Raw genomic sequence first — 17,932 nt, 5'->3', positions numbered from 1 at the left:
AGCAGTGATGTCAAACTGTGATGTCAAAGCAGAATTTTCAGTGTCACATGATCTTACAGAAATCATTTTAAAATACTGATTTGATGTTAAGAAACATTATTATCAATATTAAAAATACTTAATATTGGTGAATATTTTTTCAGGATTCTTTAGAAAGATCAGCATTTAATTGAACAAAATATTTTGTAATATTATAAACGTTTTGATTGTTTGATACTATTTATTATTTATTTTTATCTAAAAGAAAAAGCATACTGACACCACAGTGTATGATCAGTGAAAATATAATTATGTAAAATTTAATAAATACAGTAAAATAAACACAGATATCAAACACCCACAAACGACAGAAAAGACTAATGTGACTTCTATTTTCTTTCAACTAGCTCATGGGAAAAGACAATGCAATAACCAGCATTATAAATGGAACAGATTTGTGTTCATCTGCCAGCATAAGTCTTCCTGAAGACTGACTGGAATCAACGATTTCCCTGGGCTCATTAGAGACTAGATGTGTAGAGAGATGTCATATAAACAGTCCAGCATTGGAAAGCCACAATGAAAATCAACACTGTTGGGAACGCTCTTATCAGGGGTGCTGTGCTATTTATAGACAGAAGAAAAAAGAAAAAAAAACTTGAATGCCATCCAAGTTAAGAGACGGCTACATTTGTGTCATTAATACAACACACTCATAGTGTTAAAAATGCAGATCAATTTCAGGCCAACCATAAAACTCAATCTTCACAAGCTTAAACTGGATGCTCAGTGAATACCATATGAATGAGAACAAACCTTAATTTGAAACTTCCATATTTAAAGACCACAACAACACTATACTGTTAAAAAATATATTTTTAAAAGTTTAAGGCAGCTTGCTGCACAGCACTTTTGAGTTGACTCAACTTTTTACCCAATTATGCACTTGAACTAATTTAAGTTGTCAACTAAAAAAAATTCTGCAGCAAGTTGCCTTACAATTTTAATTTGAGTCAAATCTTTACAGCATATTCCACCAGTTGGTGCTCTACAATAGCATCCAATAAGATAATATTTATAAAGCATACAATTCTATTTTGTTTTGTTTTGCATCATAAGACTTTCACAAATCCTTTTCATTGGATGATACAGTGTTTTGGCAGACCCTAAACAGTGGATCCCTGCTGGCTTTAAAACCTTTTTAGACGCAACCACGTTTCTAAAGACACCACAGTGTCAAATGAAATGTCACAGAACATTAGTCTAAGTATAAGGTACTTCAGCGCTGGTAACCCCATGACTTTCCTCTTTTACACCCACAGGCCAAACAACCCCCTATTATTATTACCGTCATTCATTTTAAGAGGAGCATTGATTTTGTCATCTGTGCTTTACTGTACTCTACCTGTACTGAACAACTAAAACAAGTTTTCATTTTAACACTTAAATCTTACTTTTTTTTCAAATTTTCATAGCAATTTCTACATCATTAATTTAGAGGCCTCTTAGATTAGATTTCTATATTTTCCAATGTCATTCCTGCCAACATGCCAAAGTCTCTTTTGTTGCTGTTACCTAATTACCGTCTAATGCATTCTCCAGATAAAAAGTATTATTTTCCTTTGCAGCTCCTTTTCATCCAAACCACCCAGAGGTATTTATATCCCTCATCTGCTGCTTTCAGTTTGAACTAAATTGCAAGTTCATGCTTTCTGTGTGCCATCTGTTCCAGTCTGAGGTGCTCTCGGCCAAGAGAAACCCTCATTTCAGCACCTAGCGCTCAACAAGAGCACACACAGTGATACACAATGGCATCTGCCAACAACATCTCAGCCAATTCAAAAACCCAGTATATTTGTCTAAGAAAGGCAGAAAATACACTTGTGTATCATCTGTTATATATTATTAGTACTGCTCTGTTTCAAACATTTGAAAACTTTGCCAACACTGAAAAACACACTATCAAATAAACAACCCAGGCTCATCATTGATACATGCATTTCTGGAGATCACAAAATACATCTCAGCAGGTATGTTTTTTTGCAGTTTTTGCTTTTGCGAATCCGCTGTGTAAGATTTTTCAGATCTCAAATTTCTTTCATTCGCACCTGCTGTTCTTGCCGAAATCCACCAGAGGCCGCTGTCGACTGACTGACTGACCTAACGACGATATCCTTCAACCATCCTCTTGCCTAAACCAGACCGATAGTGTTTTCAAAAGCAATCCAGAAAAAAAAGCCCTAGCCTGACTATTACCATACTTTCAGCTCTTACCACATTCTCACCCTGTTGTTTATTTGTTAATTTTATTTTTTAACTTTTGTTTTTGTTTTACTGGCTTTCTGTAACTGTTCTTTGCCGGAACCCTGTCATAGTGGTCAACTCCTCTCTGCATCTCAAGTCTGCCAACATACATGGTGAGCTACTGGGCAAACTAGTAAGAGCGGTCAGCTGGTAGCATAAAAAAAAAAACCGAAGCCAAAGTGGCGTCATACCGCCCTCTAGCATTCATTTTAAAGATGAAATGCAGCCATACGTTGCTCTGGCTACATAATTCACACTATCCAGAAATGTATACAGGGGTACGTTTTCACAATGAGCCTGTGTTTTAAAATTAAGCATTATTACGTTGATGACACTTCTCATCAGTCTGAAATGACAACACACAGTTTACTCATCTTTATCAAATCCTGTGGTTCTTTACTCCCTTACTTTTTAAGAACATTTGATTAACAAAAAATTGTTAATACTGTAAGAAAAATTGTCTTGCATAATTACAAAACACTTAAATAATTAACGTTAATTAGATTTTTCTAGGGATTTGGTGATTATGTATTTGTACAAGCTGTTTGATTCATTACATTGAACTAAAATGGTAATTTAAAATAAATAAAACATATATATATATATATATATATATATATATATATATATATATATATATATATATATATATATATATATATATATATATATATATATACACACTGTAATAAAGAATAGAACATATTTAATACAACTTCATTTTTTTCACAGTGTTTTTTTCTTTAAGACTTAATGAAAAATAAAAATGAGTGGGGGGTGGACCATTTTAAATATAGATCGTTTTTAAAAGGTGGCTCTGAAAAATGGTCTTTCTTTATATCCTGTTTTAATTATGCAATAAATAATATTAAATGTGAACTACATCAATAATTATATTTTATTAGGAGATTCTATATTTCTTTTTACCTTTTATTGATTAATTCATTGATTGATTAATTGGCAGTTCATATATCTTAACCATATTTTCTCTTCCCAATATACACTTAAAGTTTTAAGTTGGTCACCTTTATATTCATAAAAATATTATAAAGTCCCAAACATTTTGGTTAAAAAGAACCATTTGCATTTTAGTCTGAAGAACATCCAAATGTAAAAAATATAGATTTACATTTTATTCACAATAAAGAACCTTTTGTGCAATGCAATAAAACTTCTCAATCTGAACAATCCAGAAGTAGCAACAGCCCAGTATCGCATGTGTTCACACTCAGAACAAAGTCTCCAGCACTAAACTGGAATTCTCACTGGCAGATCAGTAAATAGCACCAAGGCCGCCTGTCTCCTGCAAAATAATATTCATCTTCTTAAGTTACAAGGATCCTCCTAATACGATACTCAACCAAACATCTTGATTCATATGCAGAATACACACACTTCTTTATTCCTTATGACAAACCCTCACACCTGTGAAGTACTTTTATAGAAACTCCTCCTGTTGAGCCACCAGACAACCAGAACAAAAGTGAGTACTGGGTACCACCTGTCACTCCACATTGACTGACTGGGCCCTGTGCTACTGGCCTTTTCCTGTACCCAAGACAAACAGACCTGCCACACACACCTCTTGATTTAGATATTCTTAGTAACCAGTACAGTGAGGCCAAGTGGCTGTCAAAAGCTGCAAATAAAAAGCCTAGAAGAGCGTCAGAGGATTCCATTATGCATTACGATACTGCTGAGAGTGTTTACGTCACTATAATATGACCAATGCTGTGAATAGTGGCAGGCGCTCTTTCTCCTGACCACAGGCTATGTTGACAGAGGTGCCAAAATGGCAGTGTATCATCCCACTGTGCCACTGTTTGACTTCTTTTTTTTCTAGCACAAGAGCATCTATTTTTTCAAGAGCCTCTAATGCCTGCAACATACTGGGCCAGTGAATCTGTCCTCACTAGACATCTGAGAATAGGAAGGTGCATTTGGACTGTGCTCTTGTTTGACAGATACTCCAACACAACCTCACTGACAGATTCATCATGGTCAAATGCACTCATGCCAATGATATATTTTAATGTTCTTTGGTCTATTGCCTTTATGCTTGCAAGATGTAGACTGCCTCCAGGAGCACTTGAAGAGCTGTAATTACTTGTGTACAAGGAGAATTCGCCTTCTGTGATATGACCTTCCCATCTCTCACAACAACATTGGCAAAATAAATGTCCTTCTGAGCTCATTTATGCTGAATTCCTTGTATATATCGAACCACAATTTCACAGAAACAGCTGCTCAAAAGAAGCATTAGCTATCAGACCTCATGAATAACAGCAGAGCAAAGAAGAATTGACTTGAGTGTAATGAACTGACACTACAATCAATACTGTACATCTACATTGAAAATATGGATTTACAGGATGCTTAATAAAGAAGCATTGGAGAAAGACTATGAAACCATTCAGAAAAAAATATTTTGCAACATCAAAAGTCAATGCAGGATCAAAAATGAAAAAAAACACAATTGTCCAAATCAAAATCTATACAGCATTATTCTACAGAAAAGTCATGTGATGAATAAAATCACCATTCATAACAAACAGCTCCGGATCACCATAAGATGTATACAGGACCAATTCAGCAATACATGCATGAATGAACTTCAAATCATCAGGTATAATTGAGTGCCATATTATTAAAGTATTTCAATGAGCATCAATTTGGTTAAATAAATTTTAAAATGAACTGGAATTGAATTCATGTAAATGTGCATCAGACAACGTTTGTTAAAATCTCAGTAAATTCAGATGCAAATCACTAATGCCGAACCAATAAATAGCTGCCTGTTTGGCCAAGATTTGGGAGTCTTACCCTAGAAACGGTGAGGGGCATATTGAAGTCCTTGCCTCCTTGCAACCGGAAGCCCCAAGGTGGAGGTCCAGAGAGTGACACGTTGTACGAAGTCATTGTTCAAAAAAGCCTTTGTATTGTTTAAGCAACAGAATTTCTCCAAATGGATGGGGAAAATGGATTTGGGAGGGGGCGGGGCACGTACCAAACAGCCTCTGAAAAAAGAAGAAGAAAAAAATGTGTAAAATGCAGGTAACACTCACACCTCTCCAAAACGAAAATTAAAAAATCTCCAGGCCAAGCAGGTCAAGATAACCAGCGTAAAGTAATGAATTTAGGCCCACCCAAACGGCAAAATAGCAACAGAGAAGAGCTACTGTATGAGCTAGAGGAAGAGTTTTCTTGCCTGCTCAGATGAACTGGACAGACAGCCTAAGAATAGCTGCCCCTCTGCCGAGAGCGATAGCACTATAACATTGTGGGGAGGGGGGAGAAATGGTACTTATATGGCATGTAAGGGGACACCCAGAATGCCAGGCCTCCCATGATTCACAGGGCTAATATAGTCCCCTCTCAGACTAAAAGATTTTTCTCGACTCCTTTTCTTCTTGGGTGCCTCATTTATCAATATCATGTAAATCTGTGTCATGTAAATCATATGAAAATTGAATTCATATTGGTAAAGGAGTTCAATTTCTTGCAAATGCAACCTGGCTGATTCTGATAAAGGGTTAACAAAAGGTTAGAGTTAATTGGCAATCCTTGCGGACACAAACACGCTTATCTCATGCATTCACAATGCATTCTGTGACTGAACTGTGTTGCCCTGTTTAAATTAAGTGCCTTAAAATTTCATCATCATTCTTCATGCATTGAAATTTGAACATACAGTTAAAGTCAGAATTACTAGCCCCCCTGAATTATTAGCCCACCTGTTCATTTATTTTTCTCCAATTTTTGTTTAACAGAGAGTAGATCTTTTCAACAGATTTCTAAACTTAGTAGTTTTAATAACTCATTTTTAATAACTGATTTATTTTATCTTTGCCATGATGACAGTAAATAATATTTTACAAGATTAGATATTATTCAAGACACTTCTATACAGCTTAAAATGACATTTAAAGTTTTAACTGGGTTAACTAGGCAGGATAGGGTAATTAGACAAGTTAAGAGTGGTTTGTTCTGTAGACTATCGAGAAAAAAAATAGCTTAAAGGGGCTAATAATTTTGACATTAAAATGGCTTTTAAAAATGTAAAACTGTTTTTATTCTAGCCAAAATAAAACAAACAAGACTTTCTCCAGAAGAGAAAATATTAGACATACTGTGAAAATTTCCTTTCTCTGTTAAACATCATTTGGAAAATAATTAAAACGAAACAAAAAAAAATTCAAAGGGGGCTAATAAATCTGACTTCAACTGTACACTACTGAGTCAGTATACATACTTAGGAAATAATATTTTTATTTAGCAAGTATGCTTTAATTTAAACAAAAATCAAAATAAATACTGTAATTAATTATAAATAAAAAGATTTTAAATAAATGAATGATTCCTGAAGGACCATGTGAAACTGAAGCCTGAAGTATTGATGCTACAAATTCAACATTGTCATCACATTAATTATATTATATTAAACATCATTATAAATTTGCACAAGTGTACTGATCATCAAATAAATGCAGCCTTGGTTTCCAACAAGTGCAGCTTCATGAATAATTTAACCTAAGATGCAATCAATACCTTTAAAATCATAGCAACTGTTAAAGCATTTCACTGCCACTTTTTAATATGAACATGTCAGAATTGTATAAGATAAGAATTTTCCTTTTTCTTTATTGCACATAAACCACAAATGGCATATATATTAGATAATCCCATACCAAACTTTATTATTGAGCAGCAGCTTTAGGCAAAGAATGAGTGGCATTGAGAAATGCCTGATATGCTCTTATTGCTCTCAGAGAATTGAGATAAGAGAACCTGTTGTACTCCAGCTCTCTCTGCCATCACAAGGCCTGCGCTGAGACATCGGAGGAAAGATAACCACTAAGGACCTGCCTGTTTGCCTGGCCTAATTTGGGAGACCTCTAGTTAGCAGCTAAGTTTAGCCCTCTTTGTCAATGGAAGAATTTGAAGTAATACTGTACATGAATGCTCAACAATCAGGCCTTCGTAAGCGGCATTTCAGAGAACAAGCATGCCAGTCCTGGACAGTGTGTGACGCGGTTCTGATACGCTGCTGCTCATTATGGTGTTTGACCAAGATGACATACTGCTACAGCAAAAACTGATCTGCCTCTCGATTAAACTATTTACAAAAGCATGAAAAGATAAAGGATTAATGAATGTCAAAGAAAATGTGTTGTCAGACATAAAAAATAAGCGTAATAATGATTTATTTGTTTATTTTGTAGATTAGAATGCATCCTGCTTAATTTTCTGTTCTTCTGAGCCCATTTATTTATTGTTTCTTATATAAACCCCAACAAAATTTTGATTTAGAACAAGAATCATTTTAATACCTATTAAAATATTCCATTTAGGAACACGATAGTGTAGCTTCATTAAAAATAAAAAAAATCAATTATCGCTACTTATTTGTAACTTAAAATCTTAATACTTTGCCACTATAGACCATTTTGAGGAATGTAAACAAAAACAGTGGTCCCAACGCATTTTCTGTTTAACATTTTTAATCCAAAAAGCCACATATTGAAACAATAACATTACAATAGCTGTTTTAACATTTGAATTGCCTCTTGGTACAGTTATAAAATAGTTTGATAACAAGCAGGAAATGTTCATGGACCAATGACATGACCACATTGAAATGGTCAATACTTAAAACCACAAGGTTTTGCCCATTTGTCAGCAAGACATTTTTATTCATTTAAAATATAATATAATTTACAACAATCACTTATTATTTTATATCCTTTAAGTTTGTCACAATATACAGTATCTATGTTGCTAAATGTATTATAATGAATGATGATGGAGCATTTTAAATACAATAATTATTTATAGTCATTTCGTGTTCACTACTTCTTTTTTTAAATATATTTATTATCTTTTTCTTGTCCTGTCTCTGTAATTCTGTTGCACTGTAGAAGCTCTGTCACGAAAACAAATTCCTTGTATGTGTGAACATACCTGGCAATAAAGCTCTTTCTGATTCACAATTAAAACATTAAAGAAGATGCTTTGCTTCATTTGAATATGCTTCTTTAGTATATAAATTAATTTTTGTAAATTTAATTTTGACCCATCACACATTAATTGTCTCTTCATAAGACATTTTGTATAGATCACATTTGATCATTTATTAGCAGACCAAAAGAGTTGAAAGGAAATCAACATATTCTAAATAAATAACCCAGATAGCAAATTACATCTGGCCCAGATATGGCCCACATCCCCCATTTTCATCTGGCCCACATACCGCGCGGAATGACGGCGATGACTCAACCTGATTGTGGCTGACATAAGGATCCAAAAGTCAGCCACAACTGAACCAGATCTGGGCCATATCTCAGAAAAAGTATGGTCCATATCTGGGCCAGATGTGGCCCATACATTTTCTTAGATCTGGCCCAGCTGCGGCCCATGCACATTCTCAAATCTGGTCCAGCTGCGGCCCATGCACTTTCTCAGATCTGGCCCACATGCAGCCCATGCAGTTTCTCAGATCTGGCCCAGATGCGGCCCATGCAATTTCACAGATCTGGCCCAGATCTGGTTCAGTTGCGGCTGACTTTTGGGTTAGATGTGGCTCACATCTACATTTGGTAGCTATATAAATCACATTAAAAGGAATGCTTAGTTTAAATTGCTTTATTTAAAAAATTGCTTTAAAGGAAGCATATAAATTGATAAATACAAATATATAATTTATATAAATTATATAAATAGATGCATACAAAAAAAACAACAACAGATTGATCAATGCAATACAAATAAATATATGAATTAGATAAATAAATGCATACAGAATTATCACAAATTAAATGCAAATAAATATATATAAAAGTTAAAATTAGGTAAGTGGATATACAGAATAAGAAGAACATACAAACACAAATGTATATACAAATTAGATAAATAGATACAGATTAAACACAGAAAAAATATATATTTTTTTATAAAATGCATATTAATTAAATTAACAAATATTTTATAACCATATAACCAGAACCAATAATTAAAAATGTATATAAAGGGCAATCCAAAAACAAGATCAGTGGCGAGGCAAGGGTCAAATAAACAAATGATAATTACAGAAACAAGATAAACAAGTACGAGTAGACAGAACAAACACAGAAATCGCATATTTAACAAAAACATATTATTTAAATAATTACAACTAAATATTTATTAGCATCTACCCAAAACCAATAAATAAATAAATAAATAAAATAAACTGAAAATCCAACAGGGCAGTCCAAGAGTGAGGTCAGGGGCGAGCAAGGGTCAAATCCAAAAAAAAACAGTCCAATGCAAAACATCCTGAAAATAGGAGAAGACAACAATTAAAAGGTGCTGTTTGCAGAGTTCATACAGGCAAAACTCGATTAAAATTAAGGACTTTTAAGCACTTTTTTAAGCACCTATTTTTATTTTTAAGACTGACAAGCAACGTATTGAACACCTGAAATGTATTCTCAGCAATACATAAAAACATTCCATAGGAACTACCTATCGATTTATAAAAAATAAAAAATAATATTAATATAATATTTCATAGTATTAAACCTATTTTAAATGTGCTTGTGAAATTATTAATTTTTTTATGTTTTCGTAGATGGAAGGAGAACTGAAAATTAAATCACATTAAATTAAAGGACTAGAAATACTATTATATTGCTAAAATTAAACAAATTTTAGTAAATAATACTAATACAGAGTAAAAGTACATGGTACTATTTTAGTTTTAAAAATCTGATTTTCATTACGGACTTTTTATAAGTGTAAACTTGTTTGAATGGTTTAATTGTTCAATTACAAGGAATTTAATTAAAAAGGAATTTGCACTAACAAAGGAAGTTTATTTTAAGGAAATATATTTTCAAGCTTAGGAAGGTTTTACGTATATGATGAAAAGATGTAAAAATTTAAAATATAGCCTTTTATTTACACATTTTACACGTTTTTTCTTGTTTGCTCATTCTGTGTCTGCCTTTACAATCTGGCAAATTTGTTGCTTAAATAACTTTTATAGTACATGGAATTTTTTTTACATAATTATAAACAAATGACTTTACAAAAATAGATATTTGAAAAATAATAAAACAAATGACTTCATTTCAGTTAAGGTATTTAATTTTTTTTTTTTTTTACATTTTCTACATTTTTCAAAGCAGTGTTTTAAGAGCCTTATTGTTTATTTTGATAAATATAACAACTGATTGCTTTGACCTGTAATGCCTGTACAATTTAGTGACGCTTTAAGACAGACTATTGTATGTATAAATAATACAAATACCTCATTCAAAAACGTTTCCAGCATACCAACCCCGTGACGTCAAACACAGCAATATTCCAAGATGGGGATGCCTTTGTGCTAAAAGCTCTAGTAAAACATGCCCTTTTCATCAAAATTGTTACATTAATCAAATTTGGTTAATATATTTTTATTAAATCGGAAAGCAGTTTACGAAATAATGTAAACTCGATTGACTGCATCACTTCTACTACAAGACACTGGGAAGAATTTTTGCTAGGCGATGTAGGAAGATCTGACACTCAATGTTTTCTTCATCAATTCATAGTCTGAAATCTTGGTAATTAGTGAAAGTACCTTTGAACTGACCGTAGATCTTGATGTGGTCTTTCTTGATCTGGTCTTCTCCACTTTCGATCCTTCCCTGGGTTCATCTTTACAAGGAACCTGCTGAATGGAAAAAAAATACTTAGTGATAAAAACCTGGACTATATAATGCTCTAAAATATTTGAAATAAAAGCAGCATAAAAGGACAAGATTGTGGTGGAGGTTTGCTAGAAAAACCTGTGAGAGAGGATGTTGTGTGTGAGTCAGACTGTTGTATGAATGTGTGTTTTTGAGTTTATGAATGTGAGAATGCATTCACAAGAGTGTGTTAGTTTGAGGATTTTGCTATTTTAAATATTAGGGTCCAACAGAGTAATTTGGTTAGTTAAGTTGTTTAAAATTATTTTCATTGATTAAATACTTGCCCATATATAGATGTAAAGAATAACCAAAAGAAATAATGTATTAAAATGTCATTATATTTTATATTCAATCTGCAAATCATTTGTTGTGAAATTTGAATGACTTCCATTCAGTATATGAATAAAATAAAATTAGAATAAGAATAAAACAATAGAACTCTATAAAAAAATACTTCCTATCAAAATAAAGCAGGTGCTTTTACCTTAAGGAACTTTATTAGTATGGTTCCCTGCTTCCAGTTAGTTCAACTTCAGATACCTCCATAATCTGTACTCTGGTGCTTCATTTGGTTCTTGACTTAAGAGTAACTGGTGTCGCATTCCAGGTCCATCACAATCTGAGCTAAAAGGACAATATGACAAAAGACAAGACAAATATGAATACACATAACGTACAGAATAAAACATTTAAAGATATAGTTTACTATTCTGCCACCATTTATTCATCCTCTACTTGTTTCAAAGCAGTTTGAATCTGTTAAACACTAAAGCAGATATTTTGAAGAATGTTAGAAACCTGTAACTATTGATATACATAGTAGGAAAAACTGGGTATGTGTTCATTCATTTTCATTTCGGCTTAGTCCCTTTATTAATCTGGGGTCACCACAGTGGAATGAACAGCCAACTTATCCAGCATATGTTTTATGCAGCAGATACTCCTCCAGCTGCAACACATCACTGGGAAAAACCCATACACTCTCATTTACACACATTCACTATGGACAATTTAGCTTACCCAATTTAGCTTACCCAATTCACCTGTACCGCATGTCTTGTGGGGGAAACCGGAGCACCCGGAGGAAACCCACGCCAACACGGTGAGAACATACAAACTTCACACAGAAATGCCAACTGACCCATCTGAGGCTCGAACCAGAAACATTTTTGCTGGGAGGCAACAGAGCTATCCACTGTACCACCGCACCGTCTGAGTTTATGTTCAACAGAACAAAAAATATATTTTGAAACAAGTGGAGGATAAAAGATGTCATTATTTTTGGGTGAACTATCCCTTTAAAATTCAAGTGTCAAGCATTAGTCTAAAAACTTATGTATCACTACAGGAAAAATAAATCAAGTACCTCTTGTGAACAAGCAAAATCATTATGCCATTGTTTTCAATGGTTTTCTTTTACATTTTTCACTCTGAAATTAATCAATCAATCAATCAATCAATCAATCAAGCCTTTATTTGTCACTACACTTTCGTATAGCGAAAATTGGACCCCCCAGACCATACACAAAACATCACAAACAACTTTTCAGGGGAGACAGATCTTAGGAGGTAGCATTTAGAAACGAAGAAAGATACATTTGGACAGTTAGGCTAAAAAACACCCCCTCAGCTTGCCCTTGATTAGGACAAAGTGAGAAAAGGGAGAAAAACAGCCCTATCTTAGCATAAGCACACCGGCAAGACACAACATAGACAGAGGGGATGGGAACAGGGGTAATGGAAAACAATCCGTTGAGTGCGGGCAGCCAACTGGCCCAGCAGCCATTTCCGGCGCATGTCACAGCCCCGCCCACGCCCCACGTGGGTAAAAGCACACGAAGGCGTTTGGATGGGGATCGGTGGTGAATGTTTATCTGTAGATATGTTTGTGTGTGTGTGAGCCTGCATAGTCCAGAGTCCCGCAGGTGTCCTTGACAGGGGCAGGAATTTCAGAGCGTCTGCTTATCTTGCTTATCCCAGGGAGTTGTTTACTTCCAGCCGAGGCCGTCTGGCAGGAGTAAGAGGAGAGCCGAAAAAAAGACAGTAAGATACTTCCACTTTAGGTCAATATCTGCCAATTTCACAGATATTTAATGTCCATCACTCGTCTCCCGATCTGGCCAAAATTTGTTGCAGAGCCGCTAGCTTCACCTCGATGGTTTCCAGTTTGCGGTCAAGGACCATAGTCTGATTCGCGACCCTACCCATCAGTGTTTCAATCAAGCCGGCCAGCCTAGTGGGGTTTTGAGCTGCGCTGACCGCTTTTATCAGTTTCCGATATCCCAGGGCCCCGCATAAGCCCATCAGCAGAAACCCTGTTATCAAAGTTCCGAATAGGTAGATATCTTCAATATCCTCCAGAGACAGAGCAGCTAGACAGAGGACTCTCCACTTCTCCCACCCGTCCATCACATATCCAGCTGCGAGCGTCCCCGCAGGACAGCTGGGTTCCCCGGAGCCCAGCGATCTCGTTGATGGTGTCAATTGCATTCAGAGACCAGTTGATCAAATCCATAATTCCTTTTTCGTTTGGAAAGCAGGACAAGGAGAGCCTCAGAGATAGAATAAGACGAGACAAGACGTGCTAGCAAGGAGAGATATGGGACGGAGAGGGAAAAAGAGCGACCGCCTTCGCCGAGAGCCAAAGCCAAAGTCAAATTATAACTTAAACATGCGATAAAAGGTAAATTAATCTACTTTTGACATAAAATAAAATGTTTTTCCAGCTCACCAGTACATTCAAATTTTACATTTTTCAGAAAACAATTCAATAAGGTACCTTGTGGAAACATTTAGACTTTCTTTCAAATTAGATTTTTTTTAATAATAGATTTTTTTCTTGTAATCTAAAATCTTGTAATATTTTTATAATAAATAAAACAAAATATATTATTTGAGTACCCAACAACCAGTCTGACATATACAAGTTACAAAATATGTACAATATTGTACCTGGTGTGCTTGATGATGAAGTCAAACAATTAGTAATGTACTGATGTGAGAGTTGTCCTTTCCTTCAGCTTGCATCCTTGCATGATTCCTTTCTTTTCTGTAACAAATTAATAAAATACAATCAATTTATAAAAATATTATTTTTACTTGCCACAAAACCATTTGTTTGGACTTGATACATATGTACAAGATTAATGGTGCAATTCAGTTTCCAGGCTGTTTTGATGTAATATAAAACATAAGATATGGATTTTAAGCTTATTTAACACAATTGATTTTATTTTTTAACAAGGTTTAATATTTCATAACACACTTAGCCTTCTTTTTTAGCTAATTAAATTCCTTCATAAGTCATTTAACACATCACGTTTAAACTGTGGATTTTTTTTCAAACGTTTTGGCTTTAAAAATGTTTTAATGCAGACCAGTCTCAACAGTGGCCAGCATGAACCACATAACGTTACTCTGCAAACTTTTGCTGAAACTTGATAAAACACACATTAACAAGCAAATCAAGATCATTAAGATTAACGTTAACTTATCAAAAAGAGACTGTTCGTTCAGTGTTTGAGCTAAAACCAGTACAAAAGCAGAACTCGGCACCAGTTACAACTGTATAAAACGGACAGCATATGATTCATTCATTCAAGCTCCCGTTTCGACGCTGTTCTTCATATAACACGTCTTATTGATCATTTAATTGGGAATGACGAGCGAATAAAAGGACAATTGTAACTTAAATGAATTTGTTAAAACCCCGAGCCCATCAACTTAACAGATTAACGTTACTGAACTGACGGCTGCCATCATTCTTAGCGTTTTTAGCCATATTATCCACATATAAGTTACAGTTTTATCACTATTCAAAACAGGGGCTTTTCTAACAAATAAAAACATTACTTGACGACAAATATCTCACAAATATGATTTTAAAATAATAACTTACCCGATATAAAGAAGAAGATGAAATGGCGGACTTGACTTCACTTCCTCGTTTGAAAAAAATAACCGTCATTCACGAGGCTCCGCCCACTCCACCGTAATGCAAGGATGAAGCGAAACACATATTCGCCACCAGGGGGCAGTTTATGATTATGTTTTTAAATAAATTAATATATATATATAATATTATATATATTAGGGTAAGGGTAATTAGGCAAGTTATTTTATAACAATGATTTGTTCTGAAACTGTCGAAAAAATATATAGCTTAAAGGGGTTAATAATTTTGACCTTAAAACACTTTAAAAAAAATTAAAAACTGCTTTTATTCTAGTCGAAGACTTTCTCCAGAAGAAAAAAATATTATCAGACATACTGTGAACATGTCCTTGCTCTGTTGTGTAACATGCTGTAATTCTAGAATATTTACTGTTATTTTTAATATTCAGTAGCTTGTTATATAAAAACTATAACACTTTAAGATATATTTACAATTAACTAATTGCTAATTAACATGCTTATTAATAGCATATTGTCTATAAAATTTGTTGACGCTGTTACAGGTGCACACACACAGAACCAGGATAGACTTTTGGGCCTTTCTATGTTGAGTGTGCATGTTGTTTCTGTTGGTTCTCTGACTTTTTTTCTATATAGTTATTTTATTCATAAACAAAACATTTATGTCTATTTAATATTCAAATTAAATTAAAAAAAACAATGTTGTATGTGGCATTTAATCAAACAAAATCATTATAAAAATGTAGAATTGCAAAAAATAAAACCAAGAAAACAGCACTTTAATTCAGCATTATTAGATTATGAATTCATTTGTAAAATTGTTCATTAAAAAGTAGTACTAATAGCAAATTAAATACACCCAGTAGGTGGCGGTAGGACACTGTCTTAATTCATTTAAATGGAGAAATGGAACAAAACATTAATGGATTAAAACATAATAAATGATGAAACTCACTGCATTTATAGACATTTATAGACATACCAGGTAATATGAAAAAAAAAATATGAATATTAATCATGCTGGAACATTTACATATAACAGATAATATAAATTTATATTCATAGCAGCCTCAAAGTAAAAATAAATCCATTATTGAGAAAATAAACTGAATTAATACGTGATAAGGTCACAAACATTTACTTTCCCGGATAAGCAATAGCTTATTCCTATTCTTAATAACCTAAAGAATCATTTTCAATCTCAGAAAGTCTTATTTAGAACATGTGATGTTATTATTTTCAGAGAAGGTGTAGCACTCTCACCACCTGATGAGGGACAATAATGTTAATAAAACACAGGAAACACAGAACTGCTGCTGCTTCACATCAGAGTCTTTGTTTTGTTTGAGCAGCAAGCCCCTCCCACTCATTAGGTATGCAGTCCACTGGCAGAAGTAGCCAATCGGAAAAATGTAAATCCATGCATCACATTACATTAATTTACAATATTTATTGTCTAATTTCTACTTCATAAAACGAAAGTGTACAGACTTAGAAAGACAAAATAACTTTGATTTTCAATTTCTAATAATTTGTAACCACTTCAAAGGCTCCCGTTCATTTATTGTTAAACCGAAACTTAAAATACACAACTCGCACTACACCCGATGTGTCACACACGGGCCACATCTGGCCCACATACAGCAGTCCACAACTTACACTACATCCGGTGTGTCACACACGGACCATATCTGGCCCACATGCGGTAGGCCACAACTCACACTACACCTGGTGTGTCACACACGGGCCATATCTGACCCACATACGGTAGGCCATAACTCACACTACACCCGGGGTGTCACACACGGGCCACATCTGTCCCACATACGGCAGGCCACAACTCACACTACACCCAGGGTGACACACATGGGCCACATCTGGCCCACATACAGCAGGCCACAACTCACACTACACCCGGTGTGTCACACACGGGCCATATCTGGCCCTCATACGGCAGGCCACAACTCACACTACACCCGGTGTGTCACACACGGGCCACATCTGGTCCACATACAGCAGGCCAGAACTCACACTACACCCGGGGTGACACATACGGGCCACATCTGGCCCACATACAGCAGGCCATAACTCACACTACACCCGGTGTGACACATACGGGCCACATCTGGCCCACATACAGCAGGCCACAACTCACACTACACCCGGTGTGACACATACGGGCCACATCTGGCCCACATACAGCAGGCCACAACTCACACTACACCCGGTGTGACACATACGGGCCACATCTGGCCCACATACAGCAGGCCACAACTCACACTACACCCGGTGTGACACATACGGGCCACATCTGGCCCATATGTCTCCTGCCATTGCCAGAAGTGAGCCATATGTGCCTTAGTTGGCCCAGATGTGGCCCAGAACTGTATGCTATCTGGGAATTCACCCAGGTTTACCAGCAAAACATAGACGATACGTGATCTATGCGAAAACAATTTTACACCTGCTCACAATGTATATAATGTAGCTACGATAAACACATACCAGAGTGAGGATATATAGTAAGTCTTTGACCATACGGGAACTATGGATTAAACATGCTAAATAATATTTCATGCAAATCTACACATAAACCAAGACACATCAACGAACATGAGCATCACTCACTCATTCCATGTAGCAGTATCAAAACCAGAAATAAACATGGCAACAAATTTAAAAAGACATAAAAAAACGCCAAAGGCTGCTTTTTTGAAATGCAAAAAGTGCATTTCAGCTTCTAGTTGTATTTACAGTCATATACTGCTAGGTGTGTGAATAATATATAAACAATAAAGAGTAAATGTAAATGTTTTCACGCGACTGAGCGTCTCGAGTGCAGTGTGAAGCCTGTTGTCCCATTTTCATTAAACAAACAACTTCTCAAAGTTTAGCTAAAACCTACATTGCATGCTAAAAGTTGCTTTACACTGACAGCCGCAAACCTTGCAGTTTCTAGTCGCTCGGTTTCCTCCGGACACGAGTTCTGACACTCACGCCAGATCCCTGCAAGCCCC

General features: G+C 35.1%; 1 protein-coding gene across 27 annotated transcripts in view; it reads right to left on the bottom strand.

Moving 5' to 3' along the window:
* ldb3a (LIM domain binding 3a) overlaps nucleotides 1–17,912 on the bottom strand; it is an 86,394-nt gene extending 68,482 nt beyond the window's left edge. For 7 of the 27 annotated variants that reach the window (XM_087278584.1, XM_087278580.1, XM_087278588.1 and 4 more), the window contains exons 1-2: nucleotides 5,492–5,563; nucleotides 5,107–5,300 (exon numbers count right to left, since the gene is read on the bottom strand). In XM_087278584.1, the coding sequence (XP_087134710.1) occupies nucleotides 5,107–5,202 (96 nt within the window). In that variant the 5' untranslated portion in view covers nucleotides 5,203–5,300; nucleotides 5,492–5,563. 27 annotated transcript variants of the gene reach the window in all.
* Between the last annotated feature and the right edge of the window lie 20 nt (nucleotides 17,913–17,932).

Source organism: Danio rerio, chromosome 13, assembly GCF_052040795.2.
Source record: "Danio rerio strain M-AB ecotype USA chromosome 13, GRCz13ab, whole genome shotgun sequence".
NCBI classification, from domain to species: Eukaryota; Metazoa; Chordata; class Actinopteri; order Cypriniformes; family Danionidae; genus Danio; species Danio rerio.
Note: the sequence above shows the minus strand (reverse complement) of the source record. Positions and strands in the feature narration are given on the sequence as shown.